At 38.1% G+C, this 17,180-nt stretch overlaps 4 protein-coding genes across 4 annotated transcripts; 2 read left to right on the top strand and 2 right to left on the bottom strand.

Moving 5' to 3' along the window:
• The first annotated feature begins 7,237 nt into the window (after positions 1–7,237).
• On the top strand, positions 7,238–9,435 carry LOC140882547 (pentatricopeptide repeat-containing protein At2g15690, mitochondrial). Its single transcript, XM_073288609.1, has one exon. It carries the CDS (start codon positions 7,305–7,307, stop codon positions 9,174–9,176), a length of 1,872 nt encoding a protein of 623 aa, XP_073144710.1. The 5' UTR covers positions 7,238–7,304; the 3' UTR covers positions 9,177–9,435.
• Positions 9,436–9,523: 88 nt separating this feature from the next.
• LOC140879981 (protein disulfide-isomerase SCO2) lies at positions 9,524–11,541 on the bottom strand. Its single transcript, XM_073283986.1, has 3 exons — positions 11,101–11,541; positions 10,546–10,672; positions 9,524–9,884 (listed from the first exon to the last, which is right to left on the bottom strand). The coding sequence occupies exons 1-3, from the start codon at positions 11,500–11,502 to the stop codon at positions 9,811–9,813; spliced, it is 603 nt and encodes a 200-aa protein (XP_073140087.1). The 5' UTR covers positions 11,503–11,541; the 3' UTR covers positions 9,524–9,810.
• An 820-nt stretch (positions 11,542–12,361) lies between these two features.
• LOC140884698 (uncharacterized) lies at positions 12,362–14,120 on the top strand. The gene is made up of 6 exons (XM_073291538.1): positions 12,362–12,581; positions 13,139–13,205; positions 13,306–13,428; positions 13,504–13,587; positions 13,678–13,764; positions 13,874–14,120. Exons 1-6 carry the CDS (start codon positions 12,514–12,516, stop codon positions 13,958–13,960), a joined length of 516 nt encoding a protein of 171 aa, XP_073147639.1. The 5' UTR covers positions 12,362–12,513; the 3' UTR covers positions 13,961–14,120.
• Positions 14,121–14,302: 182 nt separating this feature from the next.
• On the bottom strand, positions 14,303–17,165 carry LOC140879980 (protein CYPRO4). The gene is made up of 2 exons (XM_073283985.1): positions 15,393–17,165; positions 14,303–14,886 (listed from the first exon to the last, which is right to left on the bottom strand). The coding sequence occupies exons 1-2, from the start codon at positions 17,028–17,030 to the stop codon at positions 14,605–14,607; spliced, it is 1,920 nt and encodes a 639-aa protein (XP_073140086.1). The 5' UTR covers positions 17,031–17,165; the 3' UTR covers positions 14,303–14,604.
• Positions 17,166–17,180: the final 15 nt, after the last annotated feature.

Below are 17,180 nucleotides of genomic sequence, written 5' to 3'. Positions count from 1 at the left end.
CTGGGACAGAGGGGCCGTTCTTCTTCTTCATCTTCTTCTATCTTGTCTTCAGATTTAGGGAAATTTGGGAAAGGAATTTCTACTCTTGGGACAAATAAGAAAAGAAGGAAATCTTAAATAAAATAAAAAAAAAAAAACAACAACAACAAATGAAGAAGAAGATATAGAAGGAAATCAAATTTCGGTAGGTTTTTTTTTTTTGGCAGCTTTGAATTAATGTAAACCGTTGTAGATCTTAAAATACAACAATGTGTAATTAACACAAGCTGTTGTATGTATACACCTAATATTATTAACAGCTCCTTTAGTCATTTTTATAAGTGTGCTATAAATAATTATATTAACATGTTTTTATTGTGCGATATTTGTTAATGCAACGCTGCAAAAATTCATATTTCTTGTAGAGTCTAATTTTATCAATAAAATTTGTCAATATATTGTAGTAATATGAAGTTTAAAAGTCTAGAGGTATTCAATCTAGACTTTTAAAAACTCCATAAAATTATGGTGGTATTCAAAAGAGATTTTTATAGAGTTTTAAAAAGTCAACTGGTATTCAATCTTAACTTTTTAAAACTCTATAAAAATCAAGAGGTATTGAATAATTTCATGGATTTTTAATGATTCTAATTAAAATGTTTATGTACAAATATTCAAACACAAGGTACCATCAAAAAAAGTCTACAATTGTCTTTCCATTAGACCAAAGATTTTGACAGATTTTTTTCTACTATCTCAAACGGCCAGGTTTTCTCTTCACCTCTTATCGTCTTCCTTCCATCCAAAGGTATAAAATTCGTTTCTTCTTCTTTTGCTTCTTCTTTTTGCCTTCTTTTAAGAATATGATAACTGGTAGTTTATATTGTGTATAATCTTACACGATAAACAATAATTTTTTAGATGATTTTTGTGTTTTACCGATTTTGAAATTGTTTTCAATTGTGTTTGATTAACCTACATAATTGGTGTTCAGAGAGAAGCATTTGAAAATAACCCAATATGTTGGGTTTGAATAGTCAAATGGTAGGTGGCAATTGGTGGCAGCAAGTGTTTGAAAATGAGACAACACTCATTACACTTGTGCGTACAAAAATGAGAATTTTCCTTCACATTTATAGCCGAGAGATTGCACCTATAAATAGGTGCATTCTCTTGGAATGAAAAGCATCCCATCTCAAGTTCATTTCTCTGATTCTTGAGTTCTTCTCTTTTCCTAATTAATTCTATATATATTTGTGAGATAGGTTTTTTCCTGTATTAAGAGAGTGAGTGTCTCTTTGGAAACACAGAGAGAGGTTGTAATTCTCCAAATATTATGGTGAAATCTTTTGGTCTTGCCCGTGGTTTTTACCCTAATATTTTTGGGGGGTTTTCACGTAAATCTTGGTGTCTATTTTATTTAATTTCCATAGTTTCTATCTCGTGATGCCGCACCTGGGACCAACAAATGGTATCAGAGCCTTGGCATAAAATTTTTTAAAATTCTGAGTATGCTCTGTGGTTGCAGCTGTGACTGATCTTCCACATCAGAAAAGATTTTTTGAAGATTTTATAAGGCAGGATTCTTGTAGTCAAGATGACGGCAAAATACGAGATAGAAAAGTTCAATGGAAGCAATTTTTTGCTGTGGAAATTGAAGGTGCAAGCAATTCTAACAAAGAAACGTTGTTTGGCAGCTATTGGAGATAGACCGGCGGATGTCACGGACGATCAAAAGTGGAACGAGATGAATCACAATGTTGTTGCCAATTTGCACTTGGCTATAGCGGATGAAGTTTTGTCAAGTATCTCTGAAATAAAAAGCGCAAAAGTTATTTGGGATACTCTGACAAAATTGTACGAGGTCAAGTCACTACACAACAAAATTTTCCTAAAGAGAAAGCTTTATACTCTTCGGATGGCGGAATCCTCATCGATGACCGACCATATCAATACACTGAATACTCTATTTTCCCGGCTCACGTCTATGGGGCATAAAATAGATGAAAAAGAACGTGCGAAGCTTCTACTTCAAAGTCTACCAGATTCATACGATCAGCTCATCATCAATGTTACCAACAATGTTCTTTCGGATAATTTAAATTTTGACGACGTCTTAACTGCGGTTCTTGGAGAAGAGAGTCGTCGAAGGAACAAGGAAGATAGGTTGGCAACATCGAAGCAAGCAGAGGCTTTACCGATGACGAGAGGAAGATTGACAGAGCGTGACTCCAGTGGAAGCCACAGATATGGTAGATCCAAGTCAAGAAGTAAGAAGAAGAATATTTACTGCTTTAAATGTGGCGGTAAAGGGCACTTCAAGATAGAGTGTACGAAGAGCATCGATAAAGGATCTCAAGGAAATGTGGCCAGTACTTCAGGCGGTGGTGAAATATTATTCAGCAAAGCAGCAACGGTTGCGGAAGGCAGATACAAATTTTGTGATGCATGGATTATGGATTCAGGAGCGACGTGGCATATGACGTCAAGGAGAGAATGGTTCGACCAGTATGAACCAATCTCGGGAGGATCTGTATTCATGGGAAATGATCATGCCTTGGAAATCGCTGGGGTTGGTACCATTAAAATCAAAATGTTTGATGGTACTATTCGCACCATACAGGAGGTACGACATGTGAAGGGCCTGACAAAAAATCTTTTGTCTTTGGGGCAATTGGATGATATTGGGTGCAAAACTCGTATTGAGAAAGGGATCATGAAAATTGTGAAAGGCGCGCTTGTGGTTATGAAGGCAGAAAAGGTTGCTGCAAATCTGTATGTATTGTTGGGGAAAACACACAAAGAGGCGGAACTAGCTGTTGCATCAATTGGTTCGGGAGAAGAATCAACAGTGTTGTGGCATAGAAAGCTTGGACATATGTCAGAACGAGGAATGAAGATTCTCTCAGAACGGAAGCTGTTGTCAGGGCTTACAAAAGTGATTCTACCCTTTTGTGAGCATTGTGTTACCAGTAAACAACACAGATTGAAGTTTGGCACATCTACTGCCAAAAGCAAAGGCATATTGGAGCTGATTCATTCTGATGTTTGGCAAGCACCGGTGGTGTCCCTAGGAAGAGCGAGATACTTTGTCTTGTTTATTGATGATTTCTCTAGAAGATGTTGGGTGTATCCAATCAAGAAGAAGTCAGATGTTTTCGAAGCCTTCAAAGTTTTCAAAGCGCGGGTTGAACTTGATTCTGATAAGAAAATCAAGTGTTTGAGGACTGACAATGGAGGAGAATATACCAGTGATGAATTTGATGCATTCTGTCAGCATGAGGGCATCAAAAGACAGTTCACGACGGCTTACACGCCTCAGCAGAATGGAGTGGCAGAGCAGATGAACAAAACGTTGTTGAACAGAACAAGGGCCATGTTGAGTACTGCGGGTCTACCAAAGTCATTTTGGGCAGAAGCAGTCAAAACCGCTTCTTATATCATCAATCGTTCTCCTTCAGTGGCGATTGATTTGAAGACTCCAATGGAGGTGTGGACTGGCAAGCCAGCTAATTATTCTCGGTTACATACATTTGGAAGTCCGGTGTACGTGTTGTACAATGAACAAGAAAGATCAAAGTTGGATTCCAAATCTAGAAAGTGTATCTTCTTGGGCTATGCTGATGGAATAAAGGGGTTTCGCTTGTGGGATCCTACTGTCCACAAGCTTATCATCAGCAGAGATGTTATCTTCGAGGAAGATAAAGTGAAGGGAGACAAAGACACACTGAATTCAGAAACTACTATCATTCAGGTGGAAAATAAGACAGACGAAGATCAAGTTTCTTGTGAAGCAGTACCAGAGCACGAAGAACAAGAACCAGTTGAGTCAGAGGTTTCCAAAGTGAGGCAGTCAACTCGAGAGAGAAGACCACCAGGATGACTTTCAGATTATGTCACCGAAAGCAACATTGCATATTGTCTGTTAACAGAGGATGGTGATCCATCGAGTTTTCATGAGGCTACTCAAAGCTCAGATGTATCCCTGTGGATGACAGCGATGCAGGAAGAATTGGAAGCATTGGACAGAAACAAAACTTGGGATCTTGTTACACTACCACGAGGGAGGAAAGCTATCGGTAACAGATGGGTCTATAAGATCAAGCGTGATGGCAATAACCAAGTGGAGCGGTATCGTGCGAGATTGGTTGTCAAAGGGTATGCTCAGAAAGAAGGTATTGACTTCAATGAGATATTTTCTCTTGTGGTTCGACTTTCAACAGTCAGAGTAGTATTGGCATTGTGTGCGGTGTTTGACCTATATCTGGAACAGCTAGATGTGAAAACAGCATTTCTTAATGGCGATTTTGAAGAAGAAATCTATATGCTCCAGCCAGAAGGTTTTGCAGAAAAAGGCAAAGAGAACTTGGTTTGCAAGTTGAATAAATCTCTGTACGGTCTCAAACAGGCGCCGAGGTGTTGGTACAAGAGATTTGATTCCTATATCATGAGCCTTGGGTACAACAGACTCAGTGCAGACCCTTGTACGTATTTCAAGAGGTCTGATGATGATGATTATATCATTTTGCTGTTGTACGTGGATGACATGTTGGTAGCAGGCCCCAACAAAGATCGGGTCCAAGAATTGAAGGCACAGTTGGCTAGGAAATTTGATATGAAGGACTTGGGACCAGCAAACAAGATTCTAGGGATGCAAGTTCACCGAGACAGAAGCAATAGGAAGATTTGGCTTTCCCAGAAAAATTATTTGAAGAAAGTCTTGCAGCGCTTCAACATGCAAGATAGTAAGCCAGTTTCAACCCCTCTTCCTATTAACTTCAAGTTATCTTCTGAGATGTGTCCTAGCAGTGAAGCAGAGAAGATGGAGATGTCTCGAGTACCGTATGCATCAGCAGTGGGAAGTTTAATGTTCGCCATGATTTGTACAAGACCAGACATTACACAAGCAGTGGGAGCAGTCAGTCGGTATATGGCAAATCCTGGACAAGAGCATTGGAGCACGGTTAAGAGGATCCTTAGATACATTAAGGGTACCTCAGAAGCTGCATTATGTTTTGGAGGATCAGATTTTACACTCAAGGGCTATGTGGATTCAGACTACGCAGGTGATCCAGATAAGAGAAAATCTACTACTGGTTATGTGTTTACAGTTGCAGGAGGTGCAGTCAGCTGGATTTCAAAACTGCAAACAGTTGTGGCATTATCTACAACGGAGGCAGAATACATGGCAGCTACTCAAGCTTGCAAAGAGGCAATATGGATTAAAAGGTTATTGGAGGAGCTTGGGCACAAACAAGAAAAGATTCCTCTGTTTTGTGACAGTCAGAGTGCCTTGCACATTGCAAGGAATCCAGCCTTTCATTCCAGGACTAAACACATTGGAGTACAATTTCACTTTGTACGGGAAGTAGTAGAGGAAGGAAGTGTGGACATGCTGAAGATCCATACGAAGGATAACTTAGCTGATTTTCTGACCAAGCCAGTGAATAATGATAAGTTCGAATGGTGTAGATCCTCAAGTGGCCTAGCAGAAACGTAAGCAGCAGGAAATGGCAAGATTGAAAGGACGTGTGGAGACGTGTTTGATTCTCAATCAAATCTCCATGTGGGAGAAATGTTGGGTTTGAATAGTCAAATGGTAGGTGGCAATTGGTGGCAGCAAGTGTTGAAAAATGAGACAACACTCATTACACTTGTGCGTACAAAAATGAAGGAAAATTCAATTGAGATTTTTCCTTCACATTTATAACCGAGAGATTGCACCTATAAATAGGTGCATTCTCTTGGAATGAAAAGCATCCCATCTCAAGTTCATTTCTCTGATTCTTGAGTTCTTCTCTTTTCCTAATTAATTCTATATATATTTGTGAGATAGGTTTTCTCCTGTATTAAGAGAGTGAGTGTCTCTTTGGAAACACAGAGAGAGGTTGTAATTCTCCAAATATTATAGTGAAATCTTTTGGTCTTGCCCGTGGTTTTTATCCTAATATTTTTGGAGGTTTTCCACGTAAATCTTGGTGTCTATTTTTTCTATCTCGTGATGTCACACCTGGGACCAACACAATATACATTGTATGGCCGAAGTTGGTTCATCCTGTGGGAAATTTTGAATGCTTATGGATTTGGGATTGCCATGGAAAGACGAAAGAGGAGTGGATTGGTATATGTTGTGGTATACATACAAGCTATATATTCAATTGAGATTCTGAGTACAACAAATTAAGAAAAAAAATAAGAATGACATTCATTCATCGTCTGCTCGTTCAGTAATTTGTTTCCCTAAAAGCAAATGTTTCTGTTAGAAAAAGACTGCTGAAAATGTTATTGTTGGGTATTTTAATTGGTCATTTATATTTTTTTAATTATAGATATAAACTTGTTATTATATATTAGTAAAAAAAATATTGCTCATTATTTATAAATTTGGAATTGGCACAACAAAAAATTCTGATTTCGTATCAATATAAGCGGTTGATTCATGTTTTTGAAAGTTAATAAAAAAGGATTTATAAACTTAAATACAAAAAGTTTTATATGAAAAATATTGATTGAGCATAAAAAGTCAATAATAAGCTATGGAAAAAGTTTATAAAAGTCCACAGAATTCTTCAAAAAAGTCTACTAGAGTCTATGGAATTTTTTTCAAAATCTATAAAGATTCTACAACTCCATAAAAGTCTATCAACTCCATAAAATTCTATCATTTCTAAAAAGTCATTAAAAGTCCGGATTGAATACACCCACCTAAAATAGTGTTCGAGTGAGCTTTTTTTTAAAAACATTTATTAGCTTTTTCGTTAATAAAAAATTTAAATTTTGTAAAATTTTGTTAACCAAAAGTTGAAAAATGATTTTTAAAAATTCTTCCCATCACTATCTAACTATGTTTAAAAGGTCAAAACATGATAAAAAAAACTTAATTGGGAGTTAAAAAGTTAAAAATGGGGTCTAGAACTATCAATAATGACTAAGTAGGGTTTGTGTCTTCGCGAATTTCAAAAGCTCCGAAAAGAGGGTTTAATTTGCATAATTGTTTATAATTGTGATTATATAATAGTAAAATAACAAAATAATATTTTATTGTTTCGTTTTTTTTAAAAAAAATAATTAATAGTTTAATTAATGTATATTTATAATTATTTATTTAATTGAAACAAATATATAAATAAGATATTCATTGTGTCCATATATTTAACAAAATTTATCTTGTAATTTGTATCTTGAATATTTTATTAATAATTATTATTTAAATATAATATAGTGCTTTTCGCCCAGATCCGAAGGATAAAGCCCCGAATAAGGTTGTCACCACAGCATTGAGATTAGGGTTTAAGCATTTCGCTTCACTTTACTTCACAGCGATAATGGTGTCACCTCTAATGGCGATTCGCAGGGCTGGATTTTCTTCAAATATTGCTGCTCGTCTCTGTAAGGTAAGCCCATCTGTCGCATTCAATTCAAACCCCAAATTACGAACCGTAACCTTAAACCTGTCGCTCCCCACTCCGAGAAGCCTCTCTACCTCAGCTGCGCCAGAAGATTTCCAGAGGCCGATTTCTCGGTCTTCTTCTTCTTCTTCATCTTTGGGTTTCAATCAAAACCCTGAAAATCAGTGGGCTTCGCGAAACAATGGCTTTGGAAACCATGGTACTCACCGAAACAATGATTTTCAGAATCTGAATCAGGGTTATGCAAATGAAAGAAATGTGAATCCAGGTCAGGGATATTACCAGCAGGGAGGTTCTGACCCTAGCGCGAATTCTCCAAGTCAGAACCAGAATTATCCATCTCCCCGTGGAAATGCTAATCAGTGGAATAACCATCAAAATCAAGGATATGCTGAAAATCAAAATACAAATTTTACCAGGAATTATCCTCCGCAAGGTGTTTATCAGCGGAACCAGGGTTATCCTCAAAACTATAATCAGAGTCCTGATTATCCGCAGCAAGGGGGTGCAAATCCGAGGAGTGGTGATTATAACCAGAACTTTAATCAGGGGTATCCTCAAAGACAAATCCAGAATCAATGGGGATCACATGGGCAAACGGCTGCTGGCCAAGTACAGAATCAAGGTCCTGTGGTGAATAATCAATCAACGAGTTCCGTCGAGCCTTCCGATATTGTTGACATTTTGAGTCTATGTCGCGAGGGGAAGCTTAAAGAAGTGATTGAACATATGGACAAGGGGGTTCCCGCTAATGCCGAATGTTTCAGTTTGCTTTTCGCATTGTGTGGGAGATTGAAGAAATTTGAGGAGGCAAAGAAAGTTCATGACTACTTTTTGCGGTCTACTTTTAGGAGTGATTTGCAACTGAATAATAAAGTTCTTGATATGTATTCAAAGTGTGGGAGTATGACTGATGCACGTAGAGTTTTTGATCACATGCCTGATAGGAACATAGATTCTTGGCACCTGATGATTAGTGGGTATGCAGTGAATGGACTTGGTGATGACGGGTTGGCAATGTTTGAACAGATGAGGAAGCTGGGGGTACGACCGACTGAGCAAACTTTTATGGCTGTTTTCGAGGCTTGTGCTAGTGCTGAAGCTATTGAAGAGGGTTTTTTACATTTTGAATCAATGAAGGCTGATTATGGGATTACTCCAGGGATTGAACATTATTTGGGACTTATTGGTGTCCTTGGGAAGTCTGGGCATCTGGCAGAGGTTGTGGCATATATTGAAACTCTTCCATTTGAGCCTACTGCCATTATCTGGGAGGCATTGATGAATTATGCTCGTATACATGGAGACATTGATCTTGAAGATCACGCCGAGGAGTTGATGGTCAGCCTTGACCCTTCAAAGGCTATAGCCAACAAGATCCCCACTCCGCCGCCAAAGAAGCAGTCTGCAATTAACATGCTTGTTGGGAGGAACAGGATACCGGAGTTTCGTAGCCCAACTCTATACAAGGACGATGAGAAGTTGCTGGCTGCGAAAAAAGAGCAAGTTTATGTGCCTGACACTAGATATGTTCTCCATGACATTGATCAGGAGGCAAAGGAGCAAGCTTTGCTTTACCATAGTGAACGACTAGCAATTGCCTATGGTCTGATTAGTACTCCTGCAAGGACACCCCTTCGGATCATTAAGAACCTACGTATTTGTGGTGATTGTCACAATGCTATTAAGATCATGTCAAGAATTGTTGGCAGGGAGTTGATTGTCAGAGACAACAAAAGATTCCATCATTTCAAGGATGGAAAATGCTCATGTAATGACTACTGGTAAATGTCACGACCGGTCGAAGCTGTTTGTATAAGGTGTTTTGATGGTGATGCCTCCCTCCCCAAAGTCACCTGTTCTGTGATGACAGGCTCGATGTGGTATATATATGGTCAAGATTATTGGAAAGAATTTGTGGCAAAAGTAGAGATGATAAATTATCAAATTTATTTCCATCAGTTGTATCTTCTTCAAATGGCAAAAGTTACTGTACCAAATTAATTTGCCTTGACATTTTACTTTCAAATTCGAGACTCTAGTTCTAAATTTCCATACGTGGTACTTTCGATTTAATTTATAGTTTTTCTCAAGCAGTTGATGGGTAAAAAAAGGTTTGGAAGATTCTGATATGCCACAAAGTTATATGGCATAACAATTTTAATTAACGTAAAGTCCCGACGAGTTGCACAAGAAGGATTCTTATCAATCCATAACGAAAAATACATCATTTTCTTTCCCTCAGCCCTTATGAACAAGTTCCGACATATCTAGCTAACATTATCCCAATGGATAGGATAATGTTTCCTAGCTAACATTTTTTTATGTTTTTCTCTTCATCAATTGCAACAACAGATGCCGGAAGAGTGCGACATTGGTGCATATGCAAGAATAACGATCAAGAAATTTGTGGGGTTAGACATCAAGGTGGTTTTCCATTATCCAAATCCTCCATCACATCAATATCAGTTCGTGTTGTTATCTTGTGTACATATCCTGCAAAAACATACAAGTTGTGAATGCCATGTTTGTGCAAGTGCCTGAATACCCTGAATTGGAATAGTGAAAATTCCACATGCCATCATTTACTGAAGAAACATCAAATTTAATGGTAAATTCCAGCTAGGAAGAGTATGGGATCACATGAGATTTCTTGGTCTACACCTCAAAAACAAGAATCAAAAGTTAAAGTTCTTTCATGCTCTTAACAAGATATTCATTTGGAGAAACGAAAACAAGCATCTTCCAATCCCTCAATGAACACGGTCCATTTAGCACATAAAAGTTTTTCGATCAGCTACTAAAGAATTAAAAATGTCTTCAGTGCTAATATCGTGCATAGAAAGGGGGAAACAAGTTGTAGGTTATTAAACACATTAAGTACCGAGACTGCAACGCAGAGCTGCTCTCAATGGATTCCTAGTCAAATTAACAGTTATCAGTAAGCTTATTTTGGATACAAAGGCAGTGAGATTCGACCTCTATCTGATTTTGGTAAATCAACTGCTCCACCACTTATCTAAACAGTTAACCGCCATGCTCAGTTATTTTCACACATAAAGGGGTTATCCTTTCTCAATCTTCTTCAATCATGAATAAAGAATCGGATAAAGCCTAATCAGAAAAGGAAAAACATTCCATGGAAAAATAATATTACCAACACCAAGGCAAGGTATGCACTTGCAGATTGTCTCCTTCCCTTTTTTGTTATAGTAGCTCACTAATCCCGTTCCTTGGCAACTACGGCACTTCCCAGTCCATTCATAAACCATTGGCTTACAATCCTGGGATCACAGAATACATTCCAATGGATATCTTTATAAGAAAACATGTGATATAGTTGAAGTATAGGACGAACACAATATGCTTTTACAAATGACAATGCATAACTTAGCTTCTTGTGAATTTTATAAAACGCATCAAACACCTCTCTAAGAGATAATATCAAACATAATCGCCTTAGTTTTGAAATCCCTCATTTTACAGGATCAAGATATTAATTTTTTTTTTTTTGGATCAAAACAGACGATGCAACACCCAAAAATCAAATCTTCACACCATGAAGGATAAAAATTGAAGATTACACATTCTATAACCAAGAAAATCAAGACTAACTTCAGAAAATCACCTTAATAGGACTTCATACGATTATATATCTAGCAAAGCATTTCTAAAGAAAGTAGAGAGGGCTACGCCTAGAATAAAAAGAAACCTGTATTTCGGGATCGCATTGCAGCCTCTTTTCGATTTCCTCGGGCGTCACCGGGGAAGTATTCGGGTAAGTCATGGGAAGAGGTAGGGCATCGTCATTGTCAGTCAGGTAGCTCTCACGGTCGCGCGACCACTTCTCCTTGGCATTAATCTTAGTGTTCTTGCTAGCACTATTGCTGGCAGTGGTGGAGCCAATGTTTTCCGATAAACCCTGGCCGATCTTCCCAATGACCGCAGAGGCGTCGGGTGCAGAAGGAAAGCTGAACCACCACCGCGGGGCCGCGTTCTCTGCGGAGGCACGGCAGCGGAAGGCGGCGGCGGTCGGAGGAGAAGAGAGCTGGGGAAGAGATGGGATTAGAGATCTTGGGAGAGGGGAAATGGAGCTGGGGTTTAAGGGCAACATTCCATATAAGGATTGAAAGAAGACAAATCTTTGGGGGAGAAGAGGAGCTACCGACGAATGGGTTGATAAGAATTTATATAGCATTCAACCACCGGCCTAATCCCAAATGTTAGGATAATTTGATCTAGAATTTTAATTATTTATGAATAAATTTTAAATAACATCGTTATTGAGTAACATAAAATTCACTTTAATTTCATATTGGTTTTTAAAAAATTAAAAATACATTTGAAATTCATGTATTCAAACGAAATCTAAAATTTCAGCTGTGTATAAGTTTTCAGAAATTTGATTTGAAATCCCACTTTAAAATTGAGTAATTTAATACGAAGTATATCGTGAAATCACTCGAGTTAAATTCATGTATCAGATCTATTGATCCAAATACAATCAACACATTCATACATATAGTAATAAAGTTGTTTTAAAGTAACAAAATAGGGGCAGGGGAGGAGGTTTGACAATTTAATCAAAGTCTAATCGTAAAGATTATGCCATGCCGACCAAATACATATAAGTTAACTACTAATAATTAGGAGTTAGCATAAATTCGGTTAAAATGAATTAATCGATAAAATTCAAAATTTCAGTTTTAATTTCTAAAAAATCGGCCAAATCGGTTACATCGGTTCGGTTCATCTTTAATTTTATAAATTCGATTAACCGATTTTATAAAATAAAATTATTTTTTCCGTCAAAAAAAATAAAATAAAATTATTTTTTTATATTTTTATATAGATTTAGGTGATCACTAATGGGCCTTTGCAAAATTCAATCCTAAAAGCCCACACCATCCAGCCCTAAATGGGCAAAGAAAAAGCCCACAATCATCCATCCCTAAACTGCAAAATTCATTGAGTTCATCATCTTCGGTGGGTCGCCTCACTAAGAAAAGTGGATTTCTCTTCGGTCAGGTGATTAACAGTCTCTGTGCAAGATTTGCCCTTTTAGCTGAATCGCACAACCTCCAACCCGTTCATTGTTCATAAGCTTGACTTTGTCAAAGCAAGTATGAAGGTTTTCGAAATTGGTGGCACCACCCTCTCTTTGGCTCTCTTCAGCGACGTCACCAACTCCAAGTATGCTTTTTTGTTTCGTTGATGCTTGTTTTAAATTGCCTCAGATTATGGGATTGTTCATTTTAAGTCAAAACTATATTTTCTCATTATTTGTCCTTGTTTTACTGTTGTTTAATGCTTTGTGAAGCACGTATTAGATTTTATTCTCTAGTGCTCTTCATTATGTCAGGGCATCAGCCTAGGTTCCATGGCACATGTGCACCTTGCATCTTTGATTATTATGTCAATGGTCGATTTGTTCGTATTTTTGCATGCAAATGTTTATGCTATTCATTTTGGCATCTTTCCATTGATTGTCATAGTGATATCTTTTGGTTTAAGAGGGTTTTTGGGAGTGGGTACTTTAATGGGTTTGAGAAGGAACTGACAGGCTAGTAATATAAGGTGAAAACTGAGAGATCTTTTCATTTTTATCGGGAAAAAAAAAAGGATTTGGAAAGTAAAATGTTTAGATTCTTTGAAACTATTCCTCTGTGTTATAGTCTTATGGGAACTTATAAAAAAAATATTTTGGTAGAAACTTTCAATAGATTCAAGCGCATAATGTGCTTTTGTAGGGACCTCTTGGATTTGATGCAAACGGGAACATTGAACCCAGAAGCAGCATTTATCAACGCTTCACTTGTAAGCCCATCTAGTGCATGAATCAACACCTCTTTCCCTTTTAGTTTTTGTTGCATCAGCTTTTTTGAGCTTTTTTTAATGCCATCTAGAATTGATGCAGATACCAGACATTTTCCCTGTTCTAGCTGCTGCCCACAAGACCGTCATAGCCAAATCACGAGAGTCATTGACGACACGCACTCTCCATTCTGAACTTGTTTACAATTTCTCAGGTTCTAAGCATGTAAGAAAACTAGTAACTCATCATCATGATTTTCTGGTTCTATTCAAGTAATAATGTTTCTTCTGTCTGTTCTAGATATCAGAATCCTTGAAAAGATGCGGCATATCTGATACTACAAATTACATCCTTGTGGCTCGTTTTGGTGCTTCTGTTGATGAGGTGAGACTGTTGCATTTACTACGTGCAGTCGTGCAGTTTTCTTATAGACTTAATAGATAATTGCAACTGAAAAATTTTATGTTTCACCAGATGACAACCATAAAAGGACTTGTAAAGGGAATTGAAATCGACTTGGAGGAATTGGAAACACGGGCAAACCAAGGTCAAATTCAAAAGGTTCCTTCTCCATCCTCCATCCTCCATCCTCCATCCATCTCTGCTGTAGAATTATTTTTAACATACTCAAAGTTATTGATGTTTGTTTGGTAACTCGATATCTATACAGCACTACAAAATTTCGGAGCAAGAGCTTGGAATATCTTCTCTCGCAGATGCCATAACATGCAGAATTGCTGCACGAGATGCATTGTGAGGTGAAAACTTTTTACTTTTAAGGTCTGCCTTGTGATACCATCTCGTGAAGTTTCCTTCCTTAATTGACAGAATGAAGATGCTATTTGTACTATTATTTCACAATTGTCTACAACTTTATTATCGAATAGAACTTGTGTGGTCATCCCACTCTTATTTCAGTATCAAATCTCATCTCAAATTTTATCAAACCTATCGACTTCTGCTCGGCGTTTTCAACTTCTCAATTTGAGATCGATGTGTAGTACACGTTTAACATCATATAGAAGTTTCTTGAGCTAAAGTTTAAGCACATAAAACTTATGAAATATTGATAAATAAACTGAGGTGCTAAAACTTGGAATACGAACTAAACTATGTTATTGATGTTTGGGTCGTACAATAAAATGCAATAACAAAGGTGCGTAATAAATGAACAAACTTATTTAAAAAAAATGAACAAACTAGATCACTCTTAAAGAAGATATAAGTAACTAAATAGAGTTCTTTACATCTGTATTCGAAGCTTAAAAATAATCAGTGTGGCAGGATACAAATTACAATGTGGTAACGCCCAACAATCGAAAAAAAAAACAAAGGAAATTCTCTTTACATGCCCGATATGCAAACTTACAAACACCATCAATGCTTAATCCAATGTATGTTTCATCTCTTCCCAAACATGCTGACGGATGTAACTTTCATCGGGGTGGCCACAACCAGTGGAGCTTCTGGCGAGTTGTTGAATGCGAACTTATCGTGCATGAACCGACTTTCAATAATGGATTCATTCTTGGGCACTATTTTGTAGCAGTAGCAACTCTTGAGTCCTTGCTGATTCTGATAGCAAATATGTGCGCTGTTCCTAACTTGCTGAAAATTCCATATTACACTGAACTTGCCCACGGTTGCGACCAAATGTTTTTCTTGCTTCCCACTTTCAGTGACCTGATCAAATAAGGAAATATGCAATGTTAGATGACATTGTTGGATTGAGAATTAAGGACATGCAAGCTATATCGAATTCACAGCCAAAACAGAGTATAAAATCCCTGTTTAGCTAACGAGAATTTCATGCAGGACAAGCTGGCATAATTGCATTTAAATTTGTGCTTAAAAATACATGAGAAATCAATAAGCCACACCACCCCAAAAGCATTCTTATTTTCAAATTGACAGATAAAACTCCAACAATTTCCTTGTGATACAAATGCTTCTTTTGCCATGAAATTGTCTCAGCATTTTAAAATATTATTCTGAAGATTAAAACTTATGGACATTTCATCTCCATTAGATTATACGCTGTTCTATATGCTATTTAACCCGCCAGTCTAGCATTAAATGTATCACTTTCCGAGACATAAAAGTTCTAAGAGAATGATGACATATTTGGTTATGTAGAAACAAGTCAGGCAAATCTGCGGCTACTTGTTAATGAAATGCAGAAGACTTACCCAAGAGAAATGGCCAGCATGGAACTTATTATCGGATCCAGCCAAATGTGCATCCACAGGGTTCAGCTTCAGTAACCTTGGAGCCGGAATTTTATTCCCCATCCGACCGCTAAAACCCGTTTTTGTTTTCCCATCCTTATCCGTGAATAAAGTGCATATCAAGATCAGATAAGTGTCTGTAGTGCCCAATACCCACTTCCCATCGTATGTAACATCAACCGATGTAATAGGTGAACCAAGCCCGGGGAAAGCTGTTTTTGCCTGCCTCATAGTAGTCCTCGAGTATAATCTTATTTTACCATCAAGCGAGCCAACAACAATCGACCCGTCTCCAGAGGTTGCAAAACATTGAAAATTCGTTCCTCTTGAGAACTGATGCCCTTGGCTCCATTGAAGCACAGGAGAATTCGCACTTGCTATCTTTTGGACTATCCCCTTCTTATCTCGCATATCCCATTGACACAATCTGTTATCATCCAGACCTAAGAAAGTTGACTCGGATGGGTCTAACTGTGATCCCTTTGCATCGCTGGTTATATCTTTCATCGTGATATCGGCACCATCCTTCTCAAACTTCCAATCTGTAACAATCTTCCCAGTCTCAATGTCCAATTGGTGAAGCCCCGAAGAGTGGGGTTTGCCTTCCATCGGACTCATCAGCATCATGTTTGTCTCCGCCCTCATCAAAAGGGCCTTTTTGGGAGTAGACTTCCCACCTGACCCCAATCTCCAGTCATCGAACTTTACATAGACTCCCTTTCCATGGATCCCATGGCTAAAGTTCTTCACGACCTGAACACCAGAATCATCAACCAAGAAACTGTTATCCAATGCACCTAGAGCCAAGCTTTGAATGCCACCACCGGTGGATGCCTCCTCGAATTCCTCCGACAAATCCCGAGCAGGGAATGCCACCTGCCCTTTCTCTGGAGTCTTCCAGATGCCATCAGCTGCATCCTCCCATATAGAATCATCGGATTCCTCTGGCTTCAACCATCCAATGAAATCTTTCCCATAAACCTTCACTTTATTTTCCTCTGTGGACCTCAACCCATAAACATTTTCGAACAAAAAATCCTGAAATTTAGTAACGAAACTCCTGTACTCTTCATCAGTAAAAAAATTCAGAGCCCAAACTCCCCCATCCACAAAATCAACCCTCCTCTGATCCCCAAAAAACTTCACCTGCATATCAGTGGACACCTTCACCCTAATTTTCTTCCCCACCTTCAAAAACCAAAATCCCACACCACCCCATGATTCAACTTCATCATCCTCGTCTTCCTCATCTCCATCTCCAATATTCAACTTCTTAACAAATTTATAAGAAGTAAGCTTCTCTGAAACTACCCATTTGGCCTTCGGCGTATTTCCACCAATATGTACATAAAGCTTAACGGAGTTTAAGGGTTTTCCATCAGTTTTCTGAACAGAAGGGGACGAGATTTTCCCATATTTCAGCTTTAAATCCCGAAGCCGAGAATCAACTTCATCCACTGCTGTGGTACTCATTGTTGGACTCCAATCTTCCGCATCAGCATAAATTTCAGAAATGATCTCCTTCTCGACCACATCCTCGTCGGAGTAATCCGACGAATCCGAAAGGTCGAGTCCTTCGCGGCTGTGAGAACCACCCATAGCTGATGATTCCTAAGAACAATATGGCTCCGAACCCTTCAAATTCAAGGAATTCGAAAAAATCTCAAATTCTGGAAGATGCAAACTGCAGAAATCGAAGTTCCGATTTGGGAAAGTAGTGCAAATTTAAAAATAAAAGGAGGCGGTTAG

The sequence above is a fragment of the Henckelia pumila genome, chromosome 2 (genome assembly GCF_033568475.1).
Source record: "Henckelia pumila isolate YLH828 chromosome 2, ASM3356847v2, whole genome shotgun sequence".
Lineage (NCBI taxonomy): Eukaryota > Viridiplantae > Streptophyta > Magnoliopsida > Lamiales > Gesneriaceae > Henckelia > Henckelia pumila.
Note: the sequence above shows the minus strand (reverse complement) of the source record. Positions and strands in the feature narration are given on the sequence as shown.